This window comes from Carya illinoinensis, chromosome 13 (assembly GCF_018687715.1).
Source record: "Carya illinoinensis cultivar Pawnee chromosome 13, C.illinoinensisPawnee_v1, whole genome shotgun sequence".
Classification (NCBI taxonomy): domain Eukaryota; kingdom Viridiplantae; phylum Streptophyta; class Magnoliopsida; order Fagales; family Juglandaceae; genus Carya; species Carya illinoinensis.
This window is the reverse complement of record NC_056764.1, coordinates 1448233-1474153: the sequence shown is the minus strand read 5'-3', so window position 1 is coordinate 1474153 and position 25921 is coordinate 1448233. Positions and strand designations below refer to the sequence as shown.

Here is a 25921-nt window from a genome sequence, read left to right as displayed (position 1 = left end):
AGCCAATTTCCTGGGCCACTTGAAGTAGGCTTTTGTTCCATTCTTTCTTAGCCAACAAAGAAATATAAGGTCAAGCTCCCCTACTAGAATTCTGTCTCTGTATTTTGGAAGCAGAAATTTAGGTATGCCCCAGCAGAGTTCATTTGTTTCAAACTACACTCGCAGAGACAGATACTAGGCACGTGCAGATTCATTTTTGGAAGCAGAAGGGAACTTGTAGATTCATCTAGACGTGATACTGGGCAAGTAATGAAGATAAAAGACAGATGACCGGGGGAGATGTGGTTTGCATTCACCTTTCGTGACGAGTGGGAACTCAAAAACGCACCAAAGCCAACTTGTGAAACACGAAGAAATGAAAAATTCTAACACAACAGATAAGAGTTTGATAAAAAAGCATCATAATAGAAGCAGTCAAAACTGGTCATGGCTCCATATTTCATGCTCCCTTAAAAATTCGAGTCGAGATATAAATAATAGCATTATTATTGATAGCAAACAAGATACATGTAGCTCATTGACAATATCGTTTCTAGATCATACAAATGACTTAACATGACGGACAAAGCAATACTGATACCAACGATACACTCGAATTCTAAGACTACAACACAAGAAATTTCTAGAGAAGGAAAACTGTAATCATGACCAAGTATACGGAGACTGGATCGGAGGGTCAATTTTGCAGTGAGATTCTTTTTCATTTTCAGGATCCATAGTTCTATCAGTCAGCTTTGGGGAAGAGAAGGGCGTTCACTCCCTTGGGCGGGCAAGCCAGAGGGAACTAAGAGCTCGTAGCCGGGAAAAATAGTCATGTATCGCAAGAAGAGCACGAGCTGACTGGCGTGTTGTCAATATACGGTGCATTTGTTGCAATGTTTGTTGCCGGAGATTGTCAGCCTGAAGATAATAACCCATCAGAAAAAAGAAAAGAAAAGAAAAGAAAAAGGAAATAAAACATTTGAAAATGTTATACAACAATATATAAATGTAGAAAAAAAAAATTCTACTATGTCCTTCCATTTCTTCCCCCTAAGCCACTAACCGCATGGTAGTGACAAAGAACCCCAAATTTTACCAAATATATAGCAGAAGTTGATAGATTTTCTGAAGATAAACATGGATAACCATAGCTTACTGATTTTTAAATCTGAAAACTTCCCTAACTGCTCTAACTACTACTATTTCCACATTTCCAATTTTTTGGGTGAAGTATTTTGCGACAAAATTCAATAGATTTTTAGCCCATGACAGGAAAAATGTAGCACAACAGGAACTTCAACATTAGTTTATACAGTATGTAGGAAGGGAAAGGAAAACTTAAAAGGAGCAGAAAATACCTGGCGAATGAACCCCTCAAGGGTCCCTAGTTTACCCATGGCCATGGCCATTTGACCCATGTAGTTTGCCACATTCCCAGATGAACCTGAGGAACCAAGAGATCCACTTGTCAATGTCTCAGACAGGGATTGTTGCAATGCCTCCATCCCTTGAGATAATGCATCTTCCGCTTGTTGGGATGACTGCTGCAAGTTGTTAATGCCCACCAGTTGCTGCTCTGTCAGAGGCTCCAAATGATTTGCAAGAAGCTGCAACCAAAATCAGTCATTTCAATTAAGGGGGGAAAATTAAGAAGTGGCTTGGGAGGTCAGACTCCAACTATTCATGACTTCAGGTACATAGACAATTAGAACAACAAATAAAACAAATAAAGCCCCTCTTAGTGGAAAGCACACCAAAGATTAATATAGTTGAGACCAAGTCTGAGCCAGCACTCATAATACTTAAAAGCTTAATAAACCACTGCATGCAGTTTTGAGCCTACAAATAACATTGGCATCATTTTTTTTCTTATTTGGTAAAAAGTACCAATAGTTAGGTCTCGTTTGGATGTTCAACTCAACATCTAAACATGACTCAAATATACACTTTTCAATTTCAAATTTTCAACTTTTTCATCCAATCATTTCTTAATCATTACAACTTTCTCAAACTTCTAAAAAAACAATTCAACTTTTTCAAATCCCAAAACAAAAATAATATTAAATAATTATATTCTAACAATATTTTAACTTTATAATATTTTTATTCAACTTTTTCTCTCTTTTCCCAAAACCACATAAAATATCTTAACTCAAACCATTTCACTACTATTCACAGATTTTTCATCTCATCTTATCTCAACATCCAAACGAGGCTTTAATGAGGGCAGCAATCTGTTGACAGCCCTACACCCAAACCAAGAAATGCTTAACTAATTAGTCTGCATAAAACTCACCACTGATTTATTCAAAATCATAATAAATGCACCAGTTGAATAATAATAAATTGTGAGGACTATAAATATTTAAAAAAAAAGTAAACACTAAGGTTTTTACCTTCCCTTTTCTGGGGATAGGATTTCTATTACAGTATCTTTATGACTCCTCCAAATTCCAGTAAATCTCTCAGAACTAACCTAAACCATTAACATTAAAATGACCTCACCTTCAGAAGCTCAGATGAACGGAAACCACCAAGCCACAAGAAACACCTCTCTGCAGGTGTTTTCCACATGCCAGACAACAAATGGAAAACATCAGCCTTGGCTGCAATGCCCTTCAGCCTAAAAATCTCATCATAGTGTGCCAAGATATTATCAACAATGATACGTAGTTCTGCATCACTTGCATGAGAATTAACTGCTGATCTCAGTTCATTAATTTGTCGATTTTGCTCTTCCAGCCATCGTGCATATTCCACATCGAATGCCATGGCCCCTGAAAAAGCTAACTAAATCATCTGCTTCATGTAATTTAACTCAACTTGGAGAAAGAGGATCAAATTGGAAGATAGATACACTGCATCATAGAATCTGCCTACCAATGAGCACATAGACATGTATCTGGATCTACTATGCATACCTTGACAATACAACATGTGGCAATGATCATCCATCAAAAGTTAATGATTTGCAAGGACTGAGTTTTCACATAGGCCAATAGAGATTAATGAATCCAATGGAGTATAAGATTGCATCGTGGTCACATTGGAAATTCTTGGGGTCATAGGCACTGAGGGAATTGGGTAATGGGGACTTGGCCCCTCGGATAAAGATTTGTATAATTTCATTTTTGGTCTTTGATGCAATCTTAGAGTTTGTTTGGACACTTGGAATATCTCAAAATTCTGTGAATAGTAGTGAAATAGATTAAGTTAAGATGTTTTATTGGGTTTTTGGAAATGAGAGAGAAAAAGTTGAATAAAAATATTATAAAGTTAAAAAATTGTTTGAATATTATTTTTTAATATTATTTTTGTTTTGAAGTTTGAAAAAGTTGTATTGATTTTTGTGTTTTGTTTTGAACTTTGTAAAAATTGTAATGATTAGGTAATAACTAGATGAAAAAGTTGAAGATTTGAAATTAAAAGTGTTTAGTGTTTAAGTTATGTTTGAGAATGAAATTGTGAGAAGTTTTGAGAATTTATCATCTGATCTCATTATCCAAACATACCCTATACTCGATTAAGTTGTAGTGATGCAACCTGCACAGACACATCCAAATGTGATACAGTAGAAGCTAACAAATAAAACAAACAACTTACATGTGTGAGTGGGTGAGAGGTTCCACACATGTTAAATGAAGTATGTTAACACTAACAACTTTTCCATTTTACAAATAAAAGGAAAAGTCATTGACTTAATGTGATTCCACGGTTTAGCATTCTTATACAAGATAGCCAAGATCCTGAATTTGTTATTCCAATAAACCTGTCACAACAATGCAATACTCTCCCACACGGAACCAATCTAACTTAGTTCCAATAACAAATTTTTTATAATTGAACCGCACAGGACAGGAATAATCAAGTTGAAGAAAGGAATACCGTTTCCACTCATTGAATGGGCTTGGTCTCCTGAGCTTGATATGAAGATTCCCTACAGGAGATAAAAAGAGAATGTAAGTCTGTTTCCTCTTTGGTTGGTAAGGCAAACCTAAGACCTACATAACCCCAACCTACACCTTTGTGGACCGAGCCAAAGGCAGGCCAAAAAACTATGAAAAGAAATGAGCAAATATACAAGACGTGCACGCCAATGTAGGAGATTAACAAAAATTGAAGCCAAAATTAGGCAGTCTAATAATGAAAAGAGAACCAAAACTAACCTGCTGTCTTGCTCGTTGAAGCTCCTGCTCTAGTTGGGTCAGCTTCAAACGGCTACTCTCCAGCTGTTGGACATACGCCTACACCAGGATGGATGCAAGTCAAAATAGGGAACTCATAGAAAGTAATCGATAAATGCAACAATAGGGCTCCAAGGCTAAACAAAAGGAACATGCTTTTTGTTTTTGGCATTAGAATTCCAATCATCCAAAGCATGCAAGGATGTGGCACAGAAACGCTTCTTCCAAATAATAAGTAACAAAACCTCACTCACTACTAATAAAAAGGGTATCTGTGTATCACTACAAACTTGAGATAATAAGGGTTCCCAAAAGGCAATGACTTTCGCTATAAATGATTTTGAGACCATAAAATATTAGTGTGCATGCATGCATATGTGCACCAAATGCCATAAGTAAACTGAAATCCGACCAAAAAATCTGAGAAACAGTAGTATTCTCTCATGAAGAAGAGGATTCACAAGGATTAAGACAAACATAGGGCATGTTTGGACAATATGAGATTTCTCAAAAATATCAAAATTCTCAAAACCTCTCATAATTTCATTCCCAAACATCGATCAAACAAACAAATTTCAATTTCAAATTTTCAACGTTTTCATTTAATCATTATTCAAACACAAAAATCAACACAACTTTTACAAACTTAAAAACAAATTATTAAAAAATTATATTCAAACAATTTTGAACTTTATAATATTATTTTTTTAACTTTTTTCTCACATTTCCCAAAATCCAATAAAACATCTTCACCTCAAACAATTTTACTATTATTCACAAAATATTAAGATACTCCAAGTGTCCAAAAATGCCCTTAATCTTAATAAACCTAGAACCAATTAAATTACCTGCAGGAAATAGCTGCCAAAAGATGCAGTGTTTTTGAGTTGTAATTATTTTTTTTTTTTTTCTTTTGATTGGTAATTAAGAAGTTTTATTCATAATAATAGGCAAAGCCCAAGTACATGAGTTGTAATTACTACTAATAGTAAGGGGGAAAAGACAGCATTTGTGAAAAACAATAACGGAACAAAACAACAAAGTAAGATATAGGGCCATACTTTTTTCCTCAATCGGCTTTTTCTTGCAGCCTCCCGATTTTGAGCAAGCCTGCGGAGAGTCTGTGAAGTACAATCAAGCAAAAAATCATGAATCCCTATTTGAAACATCACTAACATAATCCTTGTGAATAATTTAATACATTATGACCTTCTGATCCGATTTATCCTTTGATCTGTCACTGGAATCAGATGCCACATTAGCAATGGCTCTATCAAACTGCACAAATCAAGGAGCTTAAGTGTAAGGATGGCAATATTGAGTAACATCAGCCAAATTTTCCAATGACTTCTAAAGAAGAATGCTTCTGTTCATGAAACAGGAGAACAAATAAGTATCTAGGGAAACATATTGACTTGTGCAACTAGTGTCCCTTCTCTGAATGCAGATCACAACTGCATCCGACAAAAACATAAATTGGATTACAAAACCACCATTTTGGCAGTCCCCTCCCTGGCCAAGACAAGGAACAAGGGCCTGTGTCCAATTCCCCCATTGCCAGTTTATTTTATTTGCTCCATTTATATGCATTGCAATTTCTGTAATGAGGTTTTTGCTGGGGTCCCCGACCCTCACCTCTTGTATTCTCCTGTTTAATTTTCATGCAAATTTGCTTAGAAAAAACAAACATATACTTGTGCAACGTTACTCCTGATATTGGTAATAGAAAATTAGAATGATATGCAGAATGCAGAAGATAAATATTAGAGTTTATCTAAAAATAGTATACTGAGAGAAAAGGTGAAAAAAAAATGACCCTGTTATTCTTATCATCTGTATCCACATCGGTTGATATATCAGTCCTAGGACTCGCATCAGCCATGGCAGACTCTTCCCAGTTCTCTATATGACCACTTGATATAGAAACAAGATTTGATGATTGACCCTTTTCTAAATGCAACCTCTGGCGCTCCACGCGGAAGGCAGATGAATTTATATCAACTGAACTCAGCGACTGTTTTGCCAACAAAGAAAACACCATATAAATAGAAGCAAACAAAAGATGTAAGGCTCTAATAAAAGTCACCTAAATCTCTAAATGAGAAAGTTTACAACTTTCAGGGATAAAAAAAACTCACCTTATCAAAGGTGCCAATATGAAGGGGATTGGAAGCAACTACTTGCCCACTTACTTTTGTAGAACTAAGCACGGTATCTGCATCAGCAAAACATACAAGCTTCCTTCTCAAGACACACACACACACACATATTTGCCAAAATACTGCTCAAGTCGAATAAGGGGAAAAAAGAGTTTTACCGGTATACAACAAAGAGATATGCTTGGTCTACATAGAAATCTTACGCAAGAAAACTTACAAACTGATGTGGCTTAATGTGATCCGTCAGATTGTAAAGCTATTTTTATTAAAAAGTATATCTGACATATCACATTAAGCCCATTAGTTTGTAAGCTTCAAAATGTAAGACTTTTGTGTAGACCTGGCACTTCTCAACAATCAAATCTACTCTAAGGAATACTCATACTCTTCTAAATATGAACCCAGCCCTATATTAGGTGTTACTAGTTCCGGGAGTCTATTCTCATTAGTTAATAGCAATATATCAATTGATACAATTTAGGCCAGCCATTATTTCATCCTACATATAAATAATATTGAAGTGATGTCCCTTTTACAAGAAGCCGAGTGCCACTAAGATCACCAGATGCAGAACAGTTTTATGTTTCTGCAGATTAAATGATACAAAAAACTAAATATGCTTGCTCTTTAACATCTGAGTCCAGTTTTTGAATACTCACTTCCAGTCAGGTCAACAGCATCCTCTAAGCGAAATCCAATCGATTGCTCGAATGCCCCGAAATCAGAAACACGAAAAGAATGGATTGCATTTCCCTCGGTACAACTGAAAAGAATTCTCCATATTAAGCCACCCAAGTTGTAACGCCATAGAACGCTAAACTAATTTCATATTGAGATGCCCAACTCATCAGAAGCCCTCCATAATTACATCAGAGATATCCTTTTGATTTAAACGCCATAAAAGAAAAGACGATTGTGGAAGGTTTGTGGAAAAGGATTTGTGGGAGGAAGGGGAGAGCGGAGGATCCAAAGCCCTCCCCCCCCCCCCCCCCCCCCCCTCTCTCTCTCCATCCATCCAATCAGAAAAGCAAGAAGAAAGTCATGAAAGTAATCATACATACCAGAAAATTGAACCCAAAAAAATAAAAAAGAAGAAGAAGTACTTCTAGGTGATGACATTAAACAATCCATATTCATAATCATTGTCATCAGATAACTTCCCAATCATGCCAGGCTGGGGTAAACCCAAGCAAAGCCCAACTTGAAGTTCCAGCTCCCAGCAACCCACACCCTTTACACATAGCTCAACCCATCTTCTGTAATGGACACCAGACCAAGGTGGTCACATTACCCAATGTGATGGCAAAAACAGATTAGAATCTGGAAACTCAGCCTCAAAAGCAAAAGGTGAACAGGAATTGGATATAAAAGAATGCTCCACAGAAGATCTAAAATGAAACTTTGTCAAAACGATTAGGATAAGAAGGTAGGAAACTTCTGCAAAATGTGAAAGTAAATAATTATTTGAAGTGATCAACTGGAAAGAACGAGAATCAGGGGAAGTACATCTCTCATGAGTTTCATAAACCTTAACTTTTAGACATCTATCATTCGCGATAAATTTGCTTCTGATTCATTTTGCAAAGTTTCTCTGAATGCTTTGAAACATTTTAGGTGGTTAACTACCATTCCTGTCAGAAACCAAGATTGGTTTGCCACCACCAACAACCAAACATAAGATTTCCAAGAAATTAAGTTTAGTTTTTTCAGGATACGTACATGTATATAAAGCTCTCTAATTGGCACACCAAAAAAAGTCAGTAACGAAATAATGCATGGAAGTGAGAGAGAGAATAGCTCGTAAAAATTAAGAAACGGAAAGTTCCAGTGCATTTATAACTTAAAGGAACGAAAACAGGGAAGAAGTAGCCAAAAAAAAAAAAAAAAGATCACAGAGTAAAGATTATGAGGAAAATATACGGCGCATTAGAAATGGGTAATTGAGAATCGAAGCTCGGCATCACGCTTGCTGTTCCCACATCTTCTGCGCCAATCCTAATTGTTCGACTGCCCAGAAACCACAGAAACCACCATCATCGTCAACTCCTTAGACACCGCCCTCAGCCAAAGAAGAAACCCCAAAACCCGTACCCGAAGCAATCTGCAAGAATCGAAATCAGAAAGGACAACTTTAAAAGAGGCAAACTCAATCCAGAAGCTAAAATTAACGCAAGAACACAGAAAAACAATAATTACAGGAACTCCTGAAGATTCGAGTCCTTGCACAGGTTAGTGGTCACCAACTAACAGTAAACCAACAGTACACTGAATCCCAAACCAAACCCAAACACAAAAGGCTTGAGAATCAAATCACCGTTTTGTTCTCAAAAACACCAGCTTTAAAGCCAACGCAACAAGAACCAGATACTCAAACGTGGTTTAATTTTTGTTTGAAAAAAAAAAGAAAAAAAAAGAAGAAGAGAAAAATCGCTAATTACAGAAGCAGATGGAAGTCAAATGCACGTATTGAGGTCACAAAAGAACAAACCCAAAAATAGCCAGAACCCCTAGTCACCAAAATCCTCAAGAATATCCAACTATAGAAGTTCTACGAAGTCAAACTCTGTTTGACATGTCATGGACTCATCCGACCCCATCACAACAATACCCAGATGCCCAAATCAGTAAAAAAATAAAAACCCATTAATTCCAAGCTTAAGAGGATCAACGTCACCCACTCTTGAGTTGCATATTTAATTAAGTATGAGAATGATTATTTACTCGAATTTACACAGAAGTTTTAACCAAACGAACCTGAGATTTTGACGACGCTATGATGATGGTACCCTGCGTATCATTGAATTAAGTGAGAGAGAAGAGAACAGAGAGAGAGAGTGAGAGAGGGGGGAACATCTTCTACCGTGGAAATCTTCCACTTTCCGATGACTAATGATTTTTTTATTTGCTTTTTCTAAGGTTTAGTGCTTTGACATGAATTGTTTTTTTCTGATTTTTCTAATTTTCACAAAGTTTTCTTCAATGCTACTGTACCAAATATACTGACACAGAAAGGATACAGCCAATCTCACCTTACATCTTACTGTTCGGTATTAGAGTTTTGATCCACTGCGGTCAGTTTCACAGCCAGCCGACAAAGGTTCCCCCACTCGAGATTTTCCCACACATTTATCTGCACAGCATAATCAATGCTTCGGCCCTAAAAAACGGCAATAAAACAACTATGGGTTGGCCCTAACAAAAATGCTATAAAACAACCAATGGGTTGGATTCGTATTAATTCCATCCAAGTTCCCTTTTCTAAGCAAATATTTAGGTCACCTGAGAGGATTGACAATGAATTAACCATTGTCAAGACTAAATTATGACTAGAATTTGAAATTTTAATTATAGGTAAAATTTTTGAAGAGGGTGATCCACATTAAGCTAGTTATATTAAAATAATAATATAATATTATATATTTTAATAATTTATTTTTTTATATTTTATCAAATCTCTATACGGTAATATACAACTGATAATCGGGTTTTATACCTCATCCTTGTCGTCACACAAGTTTTAGATCAAATAAAACCTGTAGTAGGTATATGTTTATTCCTCACAGTTTTTCTAGACAAGTTTATTCCTAATCATAGAAATATATTGTGACCTTTTTGTAATCCTTTTTCTCAACAGGGGATTAAGCCATGACCTCACCCCTTGCTCGTTGGTCAAAAGACCAAATGTTTCAAGGGGAAGAAATAAACGGAATTGAAGAGAAGCTACAGAAAGATGCTAAAGAGAATATTGGAGTTTGCTTAATAAACTAGATTAATGAGAAAGATGAAGGTGGAAATGCTCTTATATAAATAAAGCGAGAGGCTTCAGAGGCCCTAAAGTTGGAGGGGGGAGGGGTCATTCTAGATGGCACACCACTGAGAGAAATATTCTGATTGCAGGCTGGGGAAGAATGGGGCTGAAGGAGAATATGACTTGTTGGAGAAGAAAATGACGTCAGAAAAAAGGGATGAAAGAATAAAATTTCGAGAGAAGAAAACAAAAATAACAGAAGAAAAAGATGAAATGGATGGTTTTGGGATGAAGACAGGCAAAAACGAGGGAGAGAATGTGAAGCGGTTGGAAAATGAAGAATAAAATAAGATTTGGTCTTTAAACATGACATCGCCAGACATGGAGAGTTGCTAACATTTATTTCAAAAGAAATTTCAAACTTCACAAATTTAGCTAGGTCAGTGTAAATTGTTTTTCTCATTTTTAATTTCATTTTGGACTTACATTAGCAAATGGCTAGCCCATTGCCAATACTCTGAGCCCGCTTCCAACCCCTTATCTATTTTAAGTTTGCCTACTTTTATTTTTAATTTTTATGCATAATATAAGCATCTTTCTCGTTGTATAAAAATAAATAATTATAAACATACAATCCTTATTACAATCTTTTACGCAACCATATTTTATATTGAAAGTACTTTTACAAAATGATAGTCCTTTTATAAATTATTTTATAAAAATATCCCTAATTTTAAATAGACTTGTGTACAAAATTATAAATAAAATTATATACATATATCATTTTCTATTATTAAAAAAGTAACATAACTCCGACTATTTTAAAAGTAATGTTACTCATAATTTCTTTTTTCATCATCTCATTATATAATATTAAATGATTATAAATTATTTATTATATTTTACTTATAATTTTATTATTTAATGATACATCAAAAAATAATGAGAGAATAGATAATAAGTAAGATTTTTTCTTTTTCAAATAAGTGTGAAAGAAAAGGTTTCCCATGACTTAAATGCAACAGAGGGATTCTCCTAACTCTTAAATATGCAACTACACATCTACAAGATCTTATACTTATAAAGAGATCCAGAAAAATCTACTAATTGCCTTTCGAAATCTTAAAGCATTAAATTTACCATCATTCCCTTTTAAAGAAAAAGTCGTACCGATTAAGGTCATGTTTAAATAATAAAAGTGTATCATCTTAATTTATTTAATTATTATAATTTTTTAAATATTTATATAAAATATAATAAATAATTTAATTTTTTTAAAATCTTAAAATAATATTTTATTTAATTTTTAATTTTTATTTAAATTTATCTTATCTCAATTTAATATCTAAACTGCGCTGTTCGAATTATCGGTTATTTTTCTTATAAAAAATAAAAAATCGTCCGCAGACTTATTTTTCTGACAATTTTAAATGTGAGGTAATAATTAGACCAATAATGTATTTGATAAAAATCATTTTCGAAGAATCTCTGATAATCCGACATAGTGAACCCAATACACTAGCATTCAACACACGAGACTCACGTGGGACCCACAAGAAATCTCCCTTAAACCAATAGGCGATGACCACGAGTGTGATTTCTTAAACCCTTGCACCCCAAACATTTTCCTGGTCAGAGGTGGCTGCGCACGCGATCTAATCCACCACCTTATATCTAGCTTGCTTGTTTCAATGAACGAAGTTGTCGCTGTCCAAAACGTTAAGTGTCACCGGACAATCGGTGCGATTACGGGTCATTTAAGCATCTCTTAATCGAATCTTCTACTGCAACAATTTCCTCTTCCCTTCCATATTTTCCCATCAAAATATTTGCCTTTTTTCATCCATTTCTTCAAATCTCATCCCCTTCCACGAAACCCACTTTTGACTAACGAAAAACCCTTTCCGCATATAAAACCTAGCCACCCAGCAACGAGTTATACGATCCAGTACTACGGCCTTGATCACTGCAGTCTGCACACTTTTTAAGCTTGCTTTTATCCGCCATGGATGTGCTTGGTGTCAACCACGTGAACAGAAAAAAGCAGCAGACCGCCTCCAAACGAAGTAAAAAGCCTCTTAAAGTTGTTTATATATCAACCCCAATGAAGGTCAAGACCAGTGCCTCGGAGTTCAGAGACCTTGTGCAGAAACTCACCGGCCGAGACTCCGATACGGCACGGTTTATGGAGCTTAACGTCGGTGCCGATCATCATCAAGAACCATGTGACTGTTCTGATCACCAACAACAACAACCGATCATGAATGAGGCATCGGAGTTTCCTCTTTCCATATCTTATAGCAGCGAGATGCTGCAGCCATATTCAGAGGCTTCAGCTTTCAAATCATTATCTGAGCATCTTCAACTGGACGTGCTCAGAAGTGTTGGTTCAATGTAAAAAAATATTGATGTTCACGTGTAAGTTTTAGTTTGGTTTCTCGTTTTCCAGAGTTTTATGTGAAAAATGTAAAAATAAAAAAATTACAATTATGGATTGTGTAGTTATGGTGTAATTATTTTTAAAAAAATAAATAAAATACAAGTTTTATATAAAAAAAAAATTAAAATTTTTAATAGTAAATTTATCTTTTTTAAAATAATTACACAGAATTTATGTAATTCACGATTATATATAGAATTATTTAAACATATATATATATATATGTGACGAATTACTTGTGATAAAAATAATTATTTGTGATTAAAAAAAAAAAAACTCATTTTCACAAGATGATCATTTGATCACAAATCACCGATCACAAATAATTTCTGTAATAATTTACACGCGTCCATGTAATAAAGCAGTAATTATTAACCTAATACTTTTTTATTTATCTATATTTTAGTGCTGTCCGGCATGAATTAATTATATTAATTTTACTTTTTTAATATAATATATTGAAAAAAATTATACTTATCATGATCTCTTATACAATACACCAATATTTAATTTATCATTTTTTCACTTCTATATAAACATATTTGTTTAAATAAAAGAATAAAAATGATAAATCACATGATGATATATATGATGTGAATATAAATGATGATCAGTAGCATTTCTCATATATGGGCTTTTAGTTGGATTAAGATTGCAGTTTGGTTAATTAATCTTGAGGCAGTTCACTTAAATGGTTAACTATAATTAGTTAATTAATTAATCGGTTGATTTTTATGTACCAAGCACGTAATATATATGAGACTTAATAAAACGTAAATGTACATTTTTTTTTTCTCTCGTAACTCTATCCATTGAGGTGTAACTTAAAAAACACACACGTTGCAATCCATGATATTAATGTTGTAATATGGACTTATTTGTGATATGATGTTTCATAAGTAGACCATATCATCGAACATTTTTGCACACAAAAAGGCAAACTTCTTTCTTTCACAATTATTAATTAATTTCTTTGCTTGTTTTTCTCTCGCGCATATAATACTCTTGTACGTTAATTTCAAAGTTCAAAGTTCAAACTATACTACGTGGCTACCTTTACTATCACTTTTAAAATCATATTAATCGATGCATGGCCTCTAAAAAATTTAAATAATATTAAATACACTCGTAAAATGTGAAAATGTCATGCTGTCATTTTTTAAAAAGAGGAAAATTTATTATTAAAAAATTAATTTTCTTTTTATGTGAATCTCGTAAGTATTTATTTAATTTTAAAAGATTACACGACTCTTATATACTAATGACTGCAAGTATAATTTATATTTAAAAAAAAAAAATCTAGAACGCTTAAAATAACTTATTTTTGACTTTCTTCGATGACCTCTAGTCCTCAAACAACAACAACAACAACAATTAATAATAATAAAAGCATGATATTATGTTTCGAGAAAAAACCAGTCTATTGAAAATGATGGATATAAACACCGTTTTATACGATTAATGTCATTTTCATCAAGTTGCAAGTTTCGTCCAAAAGAAGTAAAAAATCATACATGCACGCCAGATAAGAATTTAGAATATTTCAGAAGTTCTCCCGTCGGTTAATTGGATGGCTGAGGTTGAAAAGAGCCTCTTTCCTTGTGTCTAAGCATATCTGTCTATTTTTATCATTTTCTTAAATTATTTTTTTTTAATTATACCAATTCTTTATATATCTTATCATTTTTAATGAAAACTCATTCATAAACAAAGTAAATACAGAATAATAATTATAGACAAAACAAGATGAAACCAAAGAGTTCCCTGTAGCATCTACAGCCACCCTGCTTGAAAGAATAAGAGATTGCTGCCACCATTGGAGAGTGTCTTCCACGACTCTAGGTGCTAAGAAGTGTACGTGCAGCTTCATCGATCGCCTTGTTTATCAACATGAAAAACCTCTTAGTTTTTTCCTTTATCGAAGGGCTATAAGTAGAAAATAGCTCATAATCAGAATGGATGGCTTCCACAACAATATGAGATTTACCTTCAATGATCAAATGATTTGGAACACTCATATGCATAATCAAATGATCAAATAATCAACAAAAGATCTCGGTACAATGAGGAGGAGAGGCCTAGAGGGTCCCATTCTTGCTTTAATGCGGACACGGCTTCTGCTAGGATTGCCCCTCGCAGTTGTTCTCGGCGTCTCTTAACATGAACCTCCCATGTCCTTGGTGTCCACACGTTTCAGTCGTGGTTAAGTCCGTTCAAGCACTACAAAAAAACTACGGCGTCCACGTACGTGCTCCTGAGCTCTGATTCGAATCATCAACAGGGCGGAATTTTAACTCTGATTATACAGATGACGAGGAGGATGTGAACGGTGACAAGGACCTGCGTTTTAGCCACAGGTCCCTTGCATCAAGCTCATCTAGTGGGTGGTGGGTGCGGGCCTCTGTCAGAGTGCACCGGGACTTGAAATTTGTGCGGCGAAAAGGGAAAAGTAGGCAGCCCAGTGTGGAAATGTGGGCCGCCGTTATTGGTGGTGGTGCCGGGCGGTACTACCGTACTAGCACCAAGTGGAGGTTAAGAAGGTGGCGGTGCCAAAGGGTAAACATGTGGATTGAGTATTGGAGCAACTCGAGAACTTGCGGTGCGCCTCAATATGGTGCCGGTGCCGAAATGTGTGTACATTACACGATGCAATGAGGATGGAAGGGAGTTTGTGTCTTGTGATGGACAAGTTTCACTGGTCTGATCAGTCCAAGATGCAACGGAACAAGGGAAGGCAGCTTAAATTGGAGCAAATCTAAGGTTTTACTTGCCTGGTGTAGCTTATAACAAATTTCTTTGTACACAACGGATTTTTCCTATTGGCTTACGAGATATTAGTGTAAATTTTGGTTTGAAATGGCTGCTTGGTCGATGAAGTGAAGTCTGGTGGCTTAGTATAAAGTTGGCGGTGCACAATTTTGACTTGGGGACTAGAGATTGAGTTTCTTTGAAAAATAAGATTGGTATTGGTCACTATCCGCCAAGTTTATCATTTTCCATTCGGCAAAGAGAGTTTTTTGATGTATTGGGTACCTTTATACATTTTTGTGTGCAAAAAACTGGTTTATCATTTCCATTTTATGTGTGTTAATATTGATTGGGGTAGCAATTTAAATTATGTTGATAATAGGATTAATTCCACAATTGATTTCCAGCTGTTCTACTAGTTAGTTGCGTCCAACTTTGCCGTGGTTGGGCATTCGATAGTTGTGTCTAACTTGTTCAGGAGAGGCTTGTGTTTTGGCAATTGAAGTTTTAAAAGCCATGCCAATAGACAGGGGACGGCAGGACGGCATGTCCCGCTAAAACCCGATATTAAAGAGCCTAGGTTTGATCCGTAGTTGCTAATTTATATTTTGATATCAAATTAATATGCAATTTATATTCATATTGTTGCTTGATGCTTTGGTTGGAAGTTTTTGGTCAAGTACCGACAACTTAACATTGATGATTCTATTGTGAGAATGTTAATCTTTTTTCAGCCTTAACTGTACACCAATAACTTGCACGATTCTATAGAAGTGTTGTTGTTGAATTTTAGTTATGTTCCTCTAGGCAATCACGTGACACTATTGGTAAGGTATTATGTCTTAATGATGATGGGATATCACGTGTTGGATTTCTTAGAGCATCCAGGGGTTGGAAGGTTGATCTTGCAAAAATGGAAAGAGCTGAAGAATTTAAGTTTGCGGACTGGGTACGTATCAGCCCTACTCTTATAACAACAAAGTATGTTTTAGAATTTGTAACACCAGGGAGAAATTGTATAGTGTATTGTATAGGACCAGATAGTTGGAATTTAGTTATCTTCCAAATCCAGGGCAATTGTGACCAGAGGAGGTTGAGCCTGCCCCTTTCAGCGTAGGGAATAAATGCTGGATTTTTCATTGTGTCAAGTGACATGTTGCAAAACCCAGATATGCTTGGGGCGAGGAGACCCATCAAAATAGGAGAATGATGGTCTCTTTAGTATTGAAATACCAAATTGACCAATACCATTGTAGGATGATCCTTCTGACATGGAAAAAAGTACTATCTCACTTCGCATTCTTATAATTTGTATAATTTAAATATTCATCATAGATGTCAATTGATTTTTCCCCGATGTAGATATCATCATTTCTACCATGACCCTGTTGGTGATTGGGTTAGAGTGAAAGTTTTGGTACCCTCTTCGAAATATGGGTGGAAAGACATGAAAAAACTAAATTGGGGTAATTCATAGCTTGGAGGAGGATGTGATATGGGTGCAACCTTCTGCTTCAGGAGCAAGCCTTTTTGTTGCTCTGTGACAGATATGGGAAAGGTTCCTCCATTTGAAGTAGGACAAGAGATTCACATGAAGTTATCTGTAACTCAGCCCGACTTGGATAGTCAAATGAAATCCCACTGCCATTGGAAAGGTTGTGAGAATTGACATGGATGGTGCTTTGAATATAAGCATACAGCATACTTGTAACTCTTCACTTAATGCTTAAGTGAGTTGTTCATGTCAGTCCCTGTTGTACTCCTATTGCCTTCTAACTCCTTGCTGATCATGACTTGCTAATCTATGATCAAGATGCTGGTAACATACTAAGCCTAAGTTTGGGTAGTAAGGTAACTCAGATGATTTGTGAATATTAGTAAAAAAGTAATGATAAAATATTGAATAGTAGTAAAGTAATAAATAGTAGTAGTAAAGCGCAACCTTGCTTGTATTGATCAAATAATAATGTTATTTTGGCTTTTCTTCTTTAAAGAAATTGTTGCACGTGACTAGTACTTTCGGTTATTCTCATGTAGGTGAAAAGTGGCTGGCCAACAAAGCTTGTGGGGAGTTTCTCCTAGAGATGAAGAGACTTTTCTGGTTTTGATGTTGGTGATTGGGTACGTTCAGACCCAAGTGAACTAGACTAGTTATGACTGGAACAATATTGGAAAATGAAGGTTAGATGTTGAGCACGGTGCAATAGAGCCTGGGTATCTAGAGCTGGCTTGTTGTTTCCGTGAAGAAAGGTGAATTACTGATTACACAAACACGAGGAACTATGATTCGTGTCCAAGCAAATGAGGAAGTGAGTGGCTTTCTTTGGTTTTTCAGGTTTGTGGAAAGGGAATCCTGCATATCTAGACATAGAGCAAATGTGGGAGAGTGGATGAGATTGAGAGTTCATGTGAGTAATTGGAAATCCATTGGGCCAGGTAGTGTTGTTGTAGTGCAAGAAATCGGATATGAAGGAGATGGATGGAATGGAACCACTTATGGTGGGTTTTGTAGGGAGCAAGAAAGGTGGCTAGGGCCTACTTTCCATCTTGAAAGAGCGGACATGCTCGTGGTTGGCCAAAAGGTCGGGGTTAAACTCTATGAAGCAGTTAAAATTTGGGTGGTCAGGCTACATCCATGGAAGTGTGGGAGCATATATGCAATTGATGCCAATGGAAACTTGAGAATATACACTCCAGCTAGCTCTAAAGCTTGGATGCTAGATCCATCCAGAGTAGAGCTGGTAGAAGAGTAGGATCCATCCAAGGTGTAATGCAGATGATGTTTGTAGTTGACAAGCTTCTCAAGGTGTCTATATATGTACATATATGATTAGTAACATTGTCGTACAAATCGAACCCTTTGGTATTGTGATTGTGACGATGTGTGGTGTCTCTGGGCTCTGTAGACAATCTCGATCCTCTCCTTAATAAACTTTGAATAGCCATGCCAAGATTCACATAAAAGTTAAGTCAGAAAACAAACAAACAAAAAAGAGAGCAGAATATAAAGCCCACTTCCAAATAAAAGGACCCACCCACCAAGATCTTAAAAGCCCACTTTCATTGGAATCTTTTGCGGCTATATGATGGTAGTGGTTGCGACGATGGTGAATGAATGCCGAGAGGAATGCAATTGTAGAGTATCCTATAAAGAAAACAGAAATAAAGAAAAATTTAATTGTAAATAATTTTGTGTATTAATATATATATGATCAGAAAGTTAGACTTTATTAAAAATAGTTTCAATTTAAATTTTAAATATAAATACAGTAGTATTAATATGGTACACGAATTCTCTTATACCTAACAAAACTCAGGAAATAAATGTATTTGCAATTTAGGATCCAATGGGACCATGCCGGATCTTTCTCCACCATCCTCCGACTTCGTCCGCCTATCTCAAATCAGATATAGCCAATAGTAGGGGTGTCAAATCGTGTTAATAGGTCGTGTTCGTGTCGCGTCAAAACATGCATATTATACTATATAGATCAACCCTAACCCAATCTGTTAATGTTATCGTGTCAAAATTTCAAATCCTAACACGACCCATTAACATAACGAGTCGTGTCGTGTCAACATGTTTTGACCCATAGTAAATATTACGAAATAGGTTAACACGACACAATAAAACTCATTTTAAAATGTTTATATAAATGAGTTAAATATATTCGAAATTAACCCATTTAACCTTATTAAATTTAGCATAATTTTATATAAATATTAAAATCACAATATCTATAAAAAATTATAAAACTAATTACAAATTCAAAAAAATAATCTAAACAATAAAAATATCAAAATTAAAATTATAATAATTTTACTTTTAGATATAAGGGTATAATTATAAATTTAACTTTCTTAACGTGTCATAACAGATTGACCCGTTAAGCAATCTTGTATAGTCAACCTGTTTTGATCTGAAACTATTAAGATTAAACCCTAACTTACTATTATTATATCATATTTATATTAGGTTAATAGATTGTATATTATCATATTTATAATATATTACTATCCCTAACTAATAGTACGTTCTTCTGGACATCTCATCTAATCAACTCTATTTACCCTTCAAATCACCCTTTCAAATCAGCCATCTGATTGGCTGCCCCAACGTAAATATGTTAGTTATGGCAGCACCGGATTACATCTCGAGTCCGACGTGGACTCCGCACAATCTGACGTTTCAAATCGCGCACCCACGTGACTCTTTGACCACGCCACCGTCGCACCGTCTCATCCGCTCTAATTGCGCTTCACCACACTACACGCCATTTCTTTCTCTTACATTTTCTCTGCAATTAATTCCAAACCCTAACAACTGGTCCACAGCCACCGAGCAATGCCACCCCTCATTGATCACCGCCATCGGAACTAGAAAACCGGGCAATGGAATTTTTATCCGGTGAGGGAATGACAATCGCGAGAGTTTGTCGGTTCTGGTGATTAAGAGAGGAAAGAAACGAAGGGTTGTCGTTGAGAGGAAAAGGAGAGAATCAACAAGTACGAAAGAAAAAAGGAGGAAAAAAATTAATTTATATTTTGGCGTAGTATGTGTGATTTGGTGGCCCGCACTGGTAGGCATCAGCAACGGTACGAGGCCGGTTGTCGCCTAGTTGCCGGGTACATTGCCATTTTCTTTTTTACTTTTTCTCTTTCTTTCTCTGCCTCTCTCCGTCACCATATCTACGTTCATTTGAGTTTTTATTTTTGAATTTTTTATTTGTTTGAATGGATTGACGTTGATTGATGTGACGGAGTGGCAATTGGGATTATTTTTCTCTCTGTGTCTGTGTAGTCATTTTCAGATGGGGCAATGTGTTCGAAGTTGGTGATTCGATTAAACGGGTATGGGCAATTAGTTTTTTTGACTTCATGGTAATGTTGTTAGTCATTAGTTAATTCCTCTTAATTTTTGCGTGGTGACTAGGTATTTGATATTTCGTTTCTTTTGTTTTTTTTTTTCAATGGTGGGTTTGGTGGGGGAAAAGAGGGTGTATGGTTGTTTTGTTAAAGGTACAGGAAAATTCCTTTTGCTCCCAGTTAAGAGTTCAACTAGATGTGGCATTTGGGAAGCATACGTGTTTGGATTAAACTAAATCGTTGCCATTTTGTCGGTGAAGAAATGGAGAGATATGGGTTCATCAAATTTGAGCTTAGGGGTTGTTAGGTATGGCAATTCTAACAATTTTTCTTTTATTGGCACTGGGTGTCCAGAACATCGACCCGACTACTCTAGAGGATTTTAACAATTTATTTTAGTGGTACGTTTTTTTAAGAGAAACCTGCGTGTTTTCATAAAGTGTAGGAGCATTAGGAATTTGTCCATTACTGGTGCAACAAATGAAGTTAATCGTAATGGGGATGCAAACAGGAATATAAAAGTTCACGGTTAGCCTTATAGAGTGATTTTCATCATTGTGAGGTCATGCTTTGTTAGGACAGGGGCTGTGTTAAGCAAATTATAGAAAGCTATTGAAGGGCAGATAATGGTGGCCGTCTGAGTTTTATACCTTAATAATGGTGCATATGGGTGTTTTAGTGGGCGATTCTGTAGCACACGATGGATGCTAACATCTATAATCATTAGAATATATTAGATGTGCTCAAATCGCGTTCTATTGGTGGTCCTGGTCATCATGGGATTGATTTGCTTTGTATTATGCATAAATAGATCGTTTAAAGATCCCACTAGGCGGACAACACATTAGGCAATCGTTTAGTTGCAAATATGTTTACTGCTTATGTGTCTTGTGCACCAGCCATTCTGCCCTTTTTTTTTGTCTTTGCTATTGGAATATATGGTACTATGAGAAGTTGCAGTGACTCACTTGGTAGCATGTAATAGAGCAAAATATCTGAACTTGGAAGGAGCAAGTTACTCCAATGGTTGTTCTATCTTATGAACAAGTCAGATCCAGTCAGGGTGAGATGCTTACAAGTCTCGTTAAAGTTATTTGATGACCTTTGGAACAGCTTTGTATGGTTTTGGAAAATATTTTGGATGGGTGAGATGCTAGGTGGATTAGTAGATTGTGTGTGTCCTCTCTGTCTTATTGTGTAGATCTTGATAAGTTATTTTGATAAATTAGTTAAGGTTCTTATTATATCTGATATCTATAACCGGAGCAAACAAATTAAGCAAGGTGTCGAGTAGGGTTAACAACCTAAAAATAGTAACAAATTAAGGGAACTTGATTTGTGGCCAATATAGGATGGGTTCCTCTTAGTTGGGGTTGCTTTGGACTGGTCCTTTGGTCTGAGGAAACTTGATAATATTTTCGTATGGTGCTTGATTGACCCTTTCATAGCCAAGGGTGCGCCACCGCTGTTGTTTGATCTTGAAGAGTTGGGGCACTAAGAAAACCTCAAGCAAAAGGGAAGTGATTAGTAAGGATTCTCTTGATGACGAGAAAGTGTTTTCAGCCTAGTTTCTGTTACAGAATTTTTGTATCTGCTTGCTAGGATTCTCTTGATGACAAGAAAGTGTTTTCAGCCTAATTTCTGTTACAGAATTTTTATATCTGCTTGTTAAAGCAGATATTTGTAATTTTGATGTTTATTTTGTCAAGATGTGTAATTTTTATTTTCTGTCTTTTTTCCCTGCTAGCTCAAATGAATTTGGAAAAGACTTTGAGATGTACTGAACACCTTGTAGTTGTTTGAGTCATCTCTCACGATATATGAGAGATGCCTATGTATCAGTGCCATCTTTTTTGGGAATGAGCTTCTGATAGTGAGGTATATTGTTCCATGATAGGGCTTGGTCTGATTGAGAAATTACCTCTTAAAATCTAAAACAAAGCTTTATTGATTCATACTGCTGGCCATTATCCTTTAGGGATGTTGGTAAAAGATTGCTCTTATATTTGCTACAGAAGCTGACTTGAGAGAGTTTTTACAGGTGTATTCCATTTAGGCATAGAAATTCAGAAGGGAGTGAAGATGCCAATACTGGGAAGATTGTCGAGGTTCTTATGATTAACTCAACAAGTGGACCAGGTCTTTTGTTTCCAAAGGTAATAAGTTGTGAAATTGTGCAGTGCCGCTTGCATTTTTCAATATTATATTCGTATGGTTGCTGGCAAGTTTGAGTCCTTCAATTGTTCTTATTCTTAACAGGGAGGCTGGGAGAACGACGAAACTGTTCAGGAGGCTGCAGTAAGGGAAGCTCTTGAAGAGGCTGGAGTTCGGGGGGAGCTAATGGTGAAGTTTTCCTCATAGACCATACGTGGTCACTTAAAAAAAATAATAATAAAATAAAAATAAAAATCTTGGTTTATGAACCCTTGTGATAGTGTTATGAACCCTCTTGATCTTTTTGATTAAAGTTTATAAATTTTTTTTATTGGCAAAAATCTTGAAGTTTATGAAATTTTAGAAGTTTATATAACTCAAGCAATTCTGATACCTTGAACTTTGGATGCTTTTGGAGAAACAATGTATTTCTGTATTTTTGTGTGTATGTGTCTTGTTAGTCATGATAGTTGTGGCTCGAATGAGAAAGTGCAAACATAACATATGTGTTTCTATTGTTCAATATTTAGGATATATGGTTCAATATTTCAGGTATCTTTATAATATATGCATGTAGCACGTTCTCTGCATCCTTTCTTTTTTTGCCGATTATCTCTACTGCTAAGATCACATGCCATCACATTATCTTTGAGTGTGAGTCGGGGCTAGATTTCTCCAGCTGCTCCTGTCTTCTCATATGGACTGACCAAACCAAACCAACTGCTATTAATATTTCTTGGTTTCAGGATTTCCTGGGGTATCATCAATTTAAGAGTAAAACCCATCAGGATGAGTTTTGTCCAGAAGGTCTATGTAAAGCTGCAATGTTTGCTTTGTTCGTTAAGGAGGAGCTTGAGTCATGGCCAGAGATGAACACCCGAAAGAGAACTTGGTTGACTGTACCAGAGGCAGTGGATAGTTGTCGGCATGCATGGATGAGGGATGCCCTGGAGAATGGCTTCTCCAAATGGTATGCAGAGAGAATGATGACTGCAGGGGAGAACATTTCTGTGGAACATTGACTACTTCCTGGGGTGTGCAGTGCATAAAGAAACAGCCAACAAGGCTTGACCGATGCGCGCAAGCAAGTACCAGAGAGTTATCTTGGGGGCACTTTTATTTTGATTGGTCAGTGAAGTAACAGACCAGTGGCAACCGAATTGCATTTACCTAGATACTATTTCTCTAGCTTATTTTTTCTCTTCTTATGAATTTACCTCTCTGACATGTTTTAATCCAGAGGGCATCTAAAATTTTAGTGAGTCACATTAGATTAAATTTTGGCCTCCGATTGGCTCCTCTCGATGATGTCTATTGATATGCGTAACCCTTTCATTTGCAAGCTTGGCGTTTTATGTGCCTCATCATCCGTTAAAACAGTATTTTCTGTAGTTATAGAAAAGTCAAAAAGAACTACCAAAGCTCATTTTCCTAGTCTCGAGAGCTCTTTGTTGAGCATCGACATTTTCTGGCTAAAGCCAAGAGGATTTTTTATAAGAGTTGACAAGATTGTATATCTCATATGCATCTCATTTGCGTTCCAATTTCTTATAAGTACTACTTGTACTTAAATTTTTTTATTTTTGTCCAAGCGCTTGTATTTATTATGGCAGAAGCTATATAAATTATATATTTTCTCCTATTTAGTTAAATATTTTGGTCTCGTTATTTTTATTTTCATTATGTCCGACGAAACTGGGCTTCGTCAGTTGAAGGTGAGCTTGGAGTGCACAACTTGGGTCCATGAGAGATTGCATGACTTTATTTGAAGAAAGCCCAAAAACCTATACACTAGAATTAACCAAATTCAGGAGTGGGACTGGCCGTCGGCCGTGTCTCTCCACTTATCTTCTCTGAGAGTCTCCAGTTGTGTTCTTCACATTCTCCTATATGCGTGCGTGTAGATCTATTTTTTTCTTAAATGACATTTGAAGTCTTTTCTCCTCAAAGTGGCAAAGATGAAGAGTTGCATGTTAGATTTTCTGACACCCTCTTGTATGAGAAACGCCTCTTCAAAGGGTCAATATCTTTCCATTTTCCACAAACACGTTAAACACGTCTTAAACATTTTTTCTTTTCAACTGTCTAGCTCTTAAATCCAACCACTCTCATAAACACGAACCAACCAAGTTTTCTTAATATCTTACCAAACTTTTTTTATTTTTATTTCAGATAACACCTTTTCAATGTGCTGAAATGTGAAAATCATAAGTTCCGGAAAAATCTCAAAATTTTTAAGTAGCCTTTTCTATTTTTACAATAAAAATCAGAGGAAAGTTCAAGTCATATGTGTTTATCTTCAAACAAAAACTCTATAGACAGTTATTTTTATGTATTCTTTACACGCTTTGTTAATATGATTAATTTTATCATTTTTTTAAATATAAAATAATTATTTTAACAAATCACATCAATATAATGTATAAAAAATACGTAAAAGTGATATTACCCATCGATTTTATATTTTTATTTTAAAAGGATAAATAATAATTTAATAGTGTTAAAAATGTCAGCGTTCTATACAGAGGAACGTATAATTTGTAACATTATTACGAAGAAAAGAAATTCTCATATGGAAGGAGTTTAGTTGAAGCCACCGTTGTAGGTCAAACAAAGCCCACACTCCAATATGAGATTTTGAATCAAAGATACTCGAACCAAATTCCAACGTGACCAAACCCAAAAATCTTGATTCTGCCTGATCACGATTGAGAATCTCCTTTGAACTTTACAGCGTACCTAAATATATACACCAATGGCAGAGAACAAAACTCGAAAACTATATTAAAATAATTATTAAATTAAATTTAATATGTTAAGTTTATTTTTTAATAAAATAAAGTTTTTAAAAATCTTATATATATTAATAAATAAATTTATTTTTATATATATAAACGAGATATATAATAATAAAATTTTGTTATGTATAAGTAAAATTACGTATTAATTTGTATATCAATATTGATTTTTTCGTAATTAAAATTTAAATTAAAATTATTTTTAATAAATTATATTAAATTAATATATATATATATATTAATATATAATTATATTTGTAACTATATTTTTATATAATAATAAGTAGACTACCTTGATGGTTAGGAAGAGGAATGCGGGTGGAAGAGGCAAAGCTGAAGATGCATTGCATGGGACCAAAAGTGGGAGTGCAAATGTACCAACTAGCACACACAACATATTCTTCTCTGCACGGGAATGCAAAGCAAAGAAAAAAAAAAAGTAAAGGATTTTGAACATCATCGATCATCTTCATCATCATTCATCATACCGAATCGTCTGTCTCTGACGAGCCAGCTTTCAGCTTTGAATTTAAAGCAAAAACAAAAGAAAAAACAGATAATAATGCATTGAACTGAGACGCTGAACCTTGCCGTCGTTTCCAAAAGATACCCAAAAATCTTCTGTGCATCTTCCATGATTTTGTCAAACCCCACCCTTCATTCTTGGGTTTCGACACCATTTTTTTAATCTCTTTTTTTTTTATTTATTCCTTTGTTTCTCAACCTTTTTGGGGCACCACATCTTCTTCTCTTCTGACATGCCACTCCCCTTCATATTCTCATGCAAGCAAAAGACTTGATTTCCAACAATTCATCCCACCATGCTCATTATCACCAACCTG

General features: G+C 35.4%; 3 protein-coding genes and 2 pseudogenes across 6 annotated transcripts; 4 read left to right on the top strand and 1 right to left on the bottom strand.

The window, feature by feature from the left end:
* Window positions 1–470: 470 nt before the first annotated feature.
* On the bottom strand, window positions 471–9282 carry LOC122291804 (transcription factor TGA2-like). Of its 2 annotated transcripts, none has more exons than XM_043099786.1 (12): window positions 9080–9282; window positions 8246–8426; window positions 6985–7088; window positions 6305–6381; window positions 5983–6180; window positions 5376–5444; window positions 5228–5287; window positions 4149–4226; window positions 3868–3919; window positions 2488–2759; window positions 1341–1589; window positions 471–900 (listed from the first exon to the last, which is right to left on the bottom strand). In XM_043099786.1, exons 2-12 carry the CDS (start codon window positions 8284–8286, stop codon window positions 754–756), a joined length of 1347 nt encoding a protein of 448 aa, XP_042955720.1. In that variant the 5' UTR covers window positions 8287–8426; window positions 9080–9282; the 3' UTR covers window positions 471–753. The 2 variants fall into 2 exon arrangements, with proteins under 2 accessions (XP_042955720.1, XP_042955721.1); XM_043099787.1 differs by lacking the exon at window positions 9080–9282 and adding an exon at window positions 8522–8756.
* A 2796-nt stretch (window positions 9283–12078) lies between these two features.
* LOC122292136 lies at window positions 12079–15649 on the top strand (annotated as a pseudogene).
* Window positions 15534–16991, top strand: LOC122292135 (annotated as a pseudogene).
* Window positions 16992–17543: 552 nt separating this feature from the next.
* Window positions 17544–18014, top strand: LOC122292659 (E3 ubiquitin-protein ligase KEG-like). The gene has a single exon (XM_043101119.1). The coding sequence runs from the start codon at window positions 17544–17546 to the stop codon at window positions 18012–18014; it is 471 nt and encodes a 156-aa protein (XP_042957053.1).
* Window positions 18015–19500: 1486 nt separating this feature from the next.
* On the top strand, window positions 19501–23623 carry LOC122292948 (nudix hydrolase 16, mitochondrial). 3 transcript variants are annotated; one of them, XM_043101529.1, is made up of 5 exons: window positions 19501–19887; window positions 20063–20112; window positions 22169–22283; window positions 22387–22470; window positions 23028–23623. In XM_043101529.1, the coding sequence occupies exons 2-5, from the start codon at window positions 20081–20083 to the stop codon at window positions 23301–23303; spliced, it is 507 nt and encodes a 168-aa protein (XP_042957463.1). In that variant the 5' UTR covers window positions 19501–19887; window positions 20063–20080; the 3' UTR covers window positions 23304–23623. The 3 variants fall into 3 exon arrangements, with proteins under 3 accessions (XP_042957463.1, XP_042957460.1, XP_042957461.1); XM_043101526.1 differs by lacking the exon at window positions 20063–20112 and having other exon boundaries at window positions 19503–19887; XM_043101527.1 differs by lacking the exons at window positions 19501–19887; window positions 20063–20112 and adding an exon at window positions 20265–20434.
* The last annotated feature ends 2298 nt before the right edge of the window (window positions 23624–25921 follow it).

Excerpts from the sequence above, each read along its gene's own strand:
- LOC122291804 (XM_043099786.1), bottom strand. The coding sequence starts at position 8,286 with ATGCCGAGCTTCGATTCTCAATTACCCATTTCTAATGCGCC. Across the intron at positions 7,089-8,245 it reads TTACCCATTTCTAATGCGCC|TTGTACCGAGGGAAATGCAA; the intron begins GTATATTTTCCT and ends AATTCTTTTCAG. Across the intron at positions 3,920-4,148 it reads TTCAACGAGCAAGACAGCAG|GGAATCTTCATATCAAGCTC; the intron begins GTTAGTTTTGGT and ends TATCTCCTGTAG.
- LOC122292659 (XM_043101119.1), top strand. The coding sequence starts at position 17,544 with ATGATTCGTGTCCAAGCAAATGAGGAAGTGAGTGGCTTTCTTTGGTTT.
- LOC122292948 (XM_043101526.1), top strand. The coding sequence starts at position 19,817 with ATGTGTGATTTGGTGGCCCGCACTGGTAGGCATCAGCAACGGTACGAG. Across the intron at positions 19,888-22,168 it reads GGTTGTCGCCTAGTTGCCGG|GTGTATTCCATTTAGGCATA; the intron begins GTACATTGCCAT and ends GAGTTTTTACAG. Across the intron at positions 22,284-22,386 it reads CAGGTCTTTTGTTTCCAAAG|GGAGGCTGGGAGAACGACGA; the intron begins GTAATAAGTTGT and ends TATTCTTAACAG.